General features: G+C 39.1%; 1 protein-coding gene across 1 annotated transcript in view; it reads left to right on the forward strand.

Annotated features, from left to right (window-relative positions):
* The window catches only part of LOC148367677 (transmembrane protein 266-like), a 60,364-nt gene extending 56,461 nt beyond the window's left edge, over positions 1-3,903 (forward strand). The window contains exon 9 of the mRNA XM_088334901.1: positions 1,299-3,903. Within this exon, the coding sequence (XP_088191027.1) occupies positions 1,299-1,738 (440 nt within the window). The 3' untranslated portion in view covers positions 1,739-3,903. The remainder of the gene's footprint in view (positions 1-1,298) is intronic.
* Positions 3,904-7,315: the final 3,412 nt, after the last annotated feature.

Here is a 7,315-nt window from a genome sequence, read left to right on the forward strand (position 1 = left end):
AAAAAAATCTAAATATTTTTGCTTTCATGGCTTTTTAGGTCAAAAGGTTCCCGACCCCTGCTCTAATGACTGAGTACTGTGCCTAATTGGTTTTAGATTTTATTTTATTGTTTATATGAATCTGCAGTATGTTCAATAAAAGATGTTTTTTTCTCATAGTGCCTTGTTTTTCTCCAGTGTTTATTATGATTTTCCACATACCTAAATCAATTTCATGCACAATTTAAGAAAACAATAATAACAATCTAGTTGTTGAACTAGTCGACTATCAAAATAATCGATAGTTGTAACCCTAATGTTTTAACTTGTATTTTTTTATTTTTCCTCTTTTTCATTGCTCTTTTATTGTCTTTCTTTTTTCCTAATTCTTGCCCTTTTCTCCCGTTTTACATCATCCATTTTTTCTTCTTGTAGTCTTTTTTTCCCTTTTGTATTTTCGTTTATTTTTTTCCCTTTTGCCCTTGCCTTTTTCATCCTTTCCCTTTTTCTTATTTTTTTTCCTTCTTCCTTTTTTTCTCCAATTTAATTATTTTTCTTTTCCTTTTCCCTTATTAGTTCTTTAAACTTTCTTTTTCATCTGGAGGGACGAAAGCATGACCAACTTAGGTGCAGAGGTGCCTAACTTGTTTGGGTGTTTGGGCATTTGGGTTGGCCATGGTCCAAAAATTTGTGTGTGTGTTTTTTGCTATTTTTTCCCTTTTTTATTTTTTTAATTGTATGTGTTTGTCTTGCTGTCGGTCACCTCTCTTGAGGGATTTGACCAAGGTAGATAGATAGATAAATAGAACTTTCTTTTTTTTCCCTTTTTTGTCTTGGTTTTAGCCATTTTTTTTCTTTCCCCCCCCCTCTTTTGCTTTTCTTTCTTCGCAAAGGGCCAGGCATAAAAAATAGAAGGAAATTAACATTTTAGTCCCCGTGAGTTTTTGTAGTTTGTTGTCTTCCATGAGCTTTTTAGCACTCGTTTTTAGTTGTAAAACACAATACAGCCACATTTCGTGGTCAAATCATACACACTGCCCCTTTCGTGTCAGTGCAGCATTTATTTGTTACTGATTAATTGATTTCCTTGTTTTTTTTTCTTTTTCAGATCTTATTATGAGAAGCAAATTTCTTATTACATATTTTAGAACAGTTTTACGTCATTGGTGAAAATTACGTTTCAGCCCAACCTCAAACACCCTAGTTCCTGCGGACTTTTAGTCAATTGAGTTTGGGAACCCTGTAGCAAAAAAGTTGTGGCTCAGTACGGAATTGTCGGTAATCTTTTTTTCTCTGACGTTTTCTTCCAAATGGTTTAGGGACCGGCGTCACGACAGCCTCTATTGATGTCCACCTCCCCACCAATCACATCCAGTCCAATGTCAGCTACAGCTCCCTCCCCTGCCGTCCCCCTTCCTTCTCCGGCCAGGACCAGAGCACGGTGGTCCAGGAGCTCCTCTCGTCTCTTTCCGAGGACTCCTGCCTGTCTCGGAAAGGACTGACGGTGGATCCGGTCAACTTGAAGCTGCCCAGCCCCACCGGTTCCGAGAAGGCAAGCCCTGAGCTGGACAACAGGATCAAAATCTTCAACCGCAGGAACCACCAGGAGAGACGGAGCCGAGGGGGACGAGGTTGCGTCCTGCTGCAAACAAAACCCCTCATCCACCTGCAGGGGGGCGCCACTGAGGCCTCGTTGGAGGAGAAGTACCGTCTTCTCAGTTCGGCCAACACGCCACTGGGCCACGTGTCGGACACATAGTACAGGACACTGCTTTTTCTGTCTTCTCATCCACGAGTTGTTTTGTATTCACGAGGGACCGAGACGAACATTTTCCAGGATCTCCAACATTCACTAGCTCTCATTGGTGGAATAGAGGTGGAGAGATGCCCTCAATGGAGTACAGCACAACAAATACAACAAAGTCCCTTCTCGGGCCAGCACATTGGACGGTGGTCCAGGACCTCCTCTTGTCTCTCTCCGAGGACTCCTGCCTGTATCGAAAACAACTGACAATGGATACGCTCAACTTGAAGCTCCCCAGTCCCACCGGCCCGGAGATGGACGACAGGATCAAAGCCGTCAACCGCAGGAACCACTAGGATAGGTGGGGCTGAGGAGTGCAGGGTTGCGTACTACTTCAAACAAAACAGTGAATCCACCTCATTGGAGAAGTACCAGCTTCTCGGTCTGGCCAACACGCCCCTGGGCCATGTGTTGGACACATATCACAGGACGCTGCTTTTTCTGTCTTCCATCCACAAGTTGTTTTGTGTTCACAAGGGTCCTAGCAGTACATTTTTCAAGATCTCCAACATTCTCTGGCCCTCAATAGTGGAATCGAGGAGCGATGCCCTCGATAGAGTACGGCAAACTATACTACAAACTCCCATCAAGTTGGACTTCAGGGATGGGCAGAAAATGATGTCTTGAAAACCGCTTACAAAAATCTAAGGGAAGTACTTGGCTAAATCTGTTTTCCACAACACTGAGAGTACTCACGCTAGGTTATTGGAAACGTGCCTGATTTCTATACTCTCTGGTGTTCAAGGTGTGAGTGCCTTCAAGTCAAGGTATAAAATAAGTCGGTTTTCCTGTTCAGAGGGTTTTTTTCTAGTCCAGGGGTCTCCAACCTTTTTCAAGCTGAGAGCAACTTTTTGTTACTAATTAGCGCAAAGGGCATCCAAATTTATATACATTTATAAAATAGCAAAATAGCTAGAAGGCTTGCTAAATGGCTAAAAAGGTAGCTTGATAGTTAGCAAGCAAAGGTAAACAGGTAAAAAACGTAAAGAAAGCCAGAAACCCAGCTATAAGAGTAAAAAGCTAAGTAGGCCAAAATTTTGCTTGATATTTGACAAAAAAGGTTAGTGTAAGGTAGATAGCAAGCAAAAACTTAATAAGCTATCTTGATTGATTGCTAAATAGCTAAAAGGTAAGAAGACTACTAGCTACATGAACTGGAATTTATTTTTGGGGGAATTTCTAAAATAAGACTTATCATGTTATTATTAAGTTGTTACTATGTTATTATTAGGTCATTGTGAAAAATAGGCTTAAATAGACTCATTTAACTGATAAAAGAACGATTTTACAAGAAAAAAAGCTATTTTCAGAACATGTCCGCGGGCACCTCAACTGTCCTTAGGGGGCACCCACAGGCACCACGTTGGAGACCCTTAGTCATTCTCTTCTCTTGTGTTTTCATGAAAAGTATGAATGAATGAATGAAAATAGTGAGTGTCATATTAGTCACACGCAAAACGTGTAACGAAACGTGATAGGAGATTGGATTCAGATGCTCGGAGTGGTCGGGAGTTGCAAAACGCAATTTGGCCGCCAGAGGGCAGTAGAGACCGCATGAAAACAGACATCACAAAAGAAGATTCTTATTGATTTTATTGGTATTTATTGGGGGTGCCTTGGCAGAAAACCTGGCTAAAGACATTTGAGCCTATATATCAGGGGTCAGGAACCTTTTTGACTCAAACAACCATGTAAGCAAAATTTGTGGATTTTTTTTTCCTAACATAACCAAATCATATATTTTAAGAAAAAATGAACAAAACCGCCAAACACACACCGGACTAAAGCTAATTCTTCAGCGTATTTCACCCCAACTACTTAGACTAAGCAAAATCTTCTGCCAATGACAAAAAAAATTAACCTTATGTTTAAAATGTTCCCTTTTTTTTAACATACTTTTGGTAGTGTGTGGTCTTTGCAGTATTGAGCAAACAATGACGTCTTATGTTTGCTTTAGATTTTTTATTATGTGATTATTTAAGTTTGTTCTTTTATTTTCTGGTCATCAAAAAGCTACAAAACCCAACCTAAACCTTACCCCATTGTCAAAACATATGGCTCCCTTTAAGTGTCATTTTTTAAATTTTTGAGAGATATTTTACTTTGTTTTTGTAGTCGTCACAACTCTGTCATCAACTTAAAATGTTGATCCTCTGCTGCCATCTCCTGGCTTCAAGTCATAATCCCAACCTAAGTTCGCCCATTCCACACGCACAATACTAATAAACTCTTCTTTCTCTATCTTTTTTTGGGGTTTGGGTTGGCGTTTGGTCTGGATTTGATACCGGCCTTTTTTAACTTTTATCATTTTTAGGCTACACTAACAAAAAAAAGAAACACTTGACTAGCAGGAAATCACCCCCCCCCCCTTTCTGCTTTCTAATGTGTTACAAGTTCCAGGATACATCCGCTTTTATCTCTATCAAGACTGTTTGGGCCGGAACAAACCCCCAAAAAGATGAAAAAAGAAGAGTTTATTCGAGCGCGTCCAAGAAATGCTTGCAAATCATGTGTTTCTCTGCTGCCCTCGCCTGGTTTAAAAGTCATGATTGCAGCCTTAAGTTTTCAAAGGCTGCACTCCACTCTGAGTATAAATATAAGATTTAATAAAATGAGCAAACTTATGCTACTATTCTACATACATTTACTTATTTTTAGGGAGATCTTAGTTTATTTGAGAAATAAGATACAATATCTTAAAAAATAAAATATATACTTTCGTATAATGAGCAGAATCTTCAGCCGTTTGTGTAAAATGCATTTAAAATACATATTTTTGGGGATTTTTTATGTATATCATACACACTGATAGGTGGTGAATAATAAAAACCATTCATTTTTCTCATGCTGGGGTTTTGAGTTTTTCCTTGCCCTCGTGTAGGTTTTAGATCAGGGGATGGTGTAATAATAGCCTGTGATAGTCTGCAGTCTGTGCAGCCCTTCGAGACTTCTTTAGATTAGGGCTATACTAATAAACATGACTTGACTTCAGTTTGGAACAGCGTTTAAATAGCCCAAGTGTAAGTGCATACTAAGTCCTGTGTGATCCAGACATTAATCTACTGGACTACAACTTTCCAAACCGTTAACTATGATTTTGAATCACTTCTTATTTTCCCAGTGGTCCTATGGCCATTTGTCGTGGACTTGATTGTAATAGTTGATGAACATATTGTACATCTGAAATACTATCTTGGAACTATTTCTAAAGGCACATAACTTTCTACCAATCAAAACCAGCAAGTGGGCTGTCAAAGGCTTCGGTGAACTTTTTTGGTCAGTGTTCCAAACAAGAAATGCGTTCCTCTGAACTTTGTGCAGGTGAACATTTTTATTTTGTAAGCTCAATTTGTATCTACCGTGTACTCTATTCCCCGAAAGAGACTCACAGGTTGGACGTGACTGGATTCCATTTTTTGGGGGTAAATAATGTTTCCAACTTGTCTGAGTGGAGATATATGAAAGAAAAACATTTTTAAAAAAGGTTTATATACATATATACAGCATACGTTTTTGTTCTTGTTAAACAAAAACAATCAATAAAAAGTATTTGTGCAAAATGTTTGACATAAAACAACGACGAATAAATTATTTTTCACTTAAGTGACATTGTGTGATAATTTACCACTAGAGGTCATTGTAGCTAATGTCAGCATAGACATTTTGTGTCTCTCCGCGTGTTCATCTGGGATTGGACCGAGTACATGCACTAAGAATAAAATGGAGCTGGAGAGAGAATTTAAGTGGAGGACTTTTATTACAAAATTGAAAAATAAAATAAAACAGAGTATTCTCTGGGCTGGTTGACCAGGAGCGCATTCCCCCACAAAAGGCATTGAAAAGTGGCTCTTCCCTGTCTTATAGGAAAGGAGCATCGATTTCACAGAATGAAACTTGATTACAACTCTCCAGACAAAGTTAAGAAATCACATTTTCACATACTATTGTTATGACTGGACCAAGCTGGATGTTCACGGTTGTATGATAAAAGTATGGCAGTTTCAAGGGGAAGACTTATTGGGCTATACAAAAACCATGACTTGACTTCAGTTTGGAGCAGCGTTTAAATAGCCCTAGTGTAAGTGTATACTAAGTCCTGTGATCCAAACTCGAATCTTCTGAAATACAACTTTCCAAACTATTAACTATGTATGATATTGAATTACTGAAGTGCTGACAGCAAGTAAATACTTTATTCAAATATGTAGATAAACATAAGCATACCTGTCAACCTCCACGGCTCCATGCCCTTACAAACTGTCGTATTTTCCCTAACAAAATACAAATTAATCTTACTCCATATTTTTTTTCAAACGTGTTTATTTATGTAGTTTAACATGTTGTTTTGTACATGTGTTTCGTTATATCATATAAAATTTTAAATCACATTTTGTTGTAAGATCCTGAGTTGCTCGACATGAATGAGGTTCATTATAAAAATGTTCAAAAGCTTGGACGTTCATTGTAGAAGGAAAACATACGTGCAAATATAATCAAGTAGAATAATACATTTTCTTATTCAAATTATTAATTCATTTTCTGCATTAAATTATTGTTGGTAATATACTGATTAAAGGGATAACCACAAACCTGTCTTTTTTCATCTTCTCATTTTATACCACCTTTTTTCTTAACTTCTTCATACAACATAATAATTCGTAATATAATGCATCAAAGGGCAGCACGGCGGCGCAGTGGTTCGCGCGTGTGCGGCACAGTTCTAAGGTCTTGGGAACCTCCTGTGTGGGTTCAAATCCAGCTACCGGACTTCCTGTGCGGAGTTTGTATGTCCTCCCCGTGCTTGCGTCGGTTTCCTTTCGGGCACTCCGGTTTCCTCCCACATTCCAAAGACATGCATTTCAGGTGGATTGGCCGGTCCAAATTGTCCCTAGGTGTGAATGTGCGAGTGAGTTGTCTGTCCCTGTGTGCCCTGCAATTGGCTGGCAACCAGTTCAGGGTGTCCCCTGCCCACTGCCTGATGATTGCTGGGATGGGCTCCAGCACCCCCGCGACCCTACTGAGGATAAGCGGTGCAGCTAATGAGAAGAGATGAGATAATGCATCAAAGCAAGTGAGCCGTTTGAGAGCCGGCTCTCTTTAATGAGTTGAGCCGAAAAAGCTGGTTCTCTAGAAAGAGAAGGACGTCCTTTCACTACATCAAACCGCTCGCTTCGTTTGCAATGAAAAAAGACGATACAGAGATAGAGGCTACCGCCGCAAACTCGTTTGACTTGATTGATTTGCCGTTTGGTGATAGTCGGTGTATACCGGATGGTACCCATAATTTACAAATTTGCGTTTTTACGTACAGATTCTCTCGTACACGTCTTAAAATGCATAATGAACGTACTTTGTACGGCAAAACCGTACAGGTTGACAGGTATGCATAAGTGTGTGTATAACAACTAAATGAATAATGTGATTATCAAAGTAATAGTGTTATTAATTAATAGTAAAACTAATATAAGTGGAAATCTAATGTGGTAGTAACAACATACTCAGTGACACATTATGACAACCTAACTCTAATGG

Source organism: Urocampus carinirostris, chromosome 4, assembly GCF_059441175.1.
Source record: "Urocampus carinirostris isolate Australia breed hairy pipefish chromosome 4, RoL_Ucar_1.0, whole genome shotgun sequence".
NCBI classification, from domain to species: domain Eukaryota; kingdom Metazoa; phylum Chordata; class Actinopteri; order Syngnathiformes; family Syngnathidae; genus Urocampus; species Urocampus carinirostris.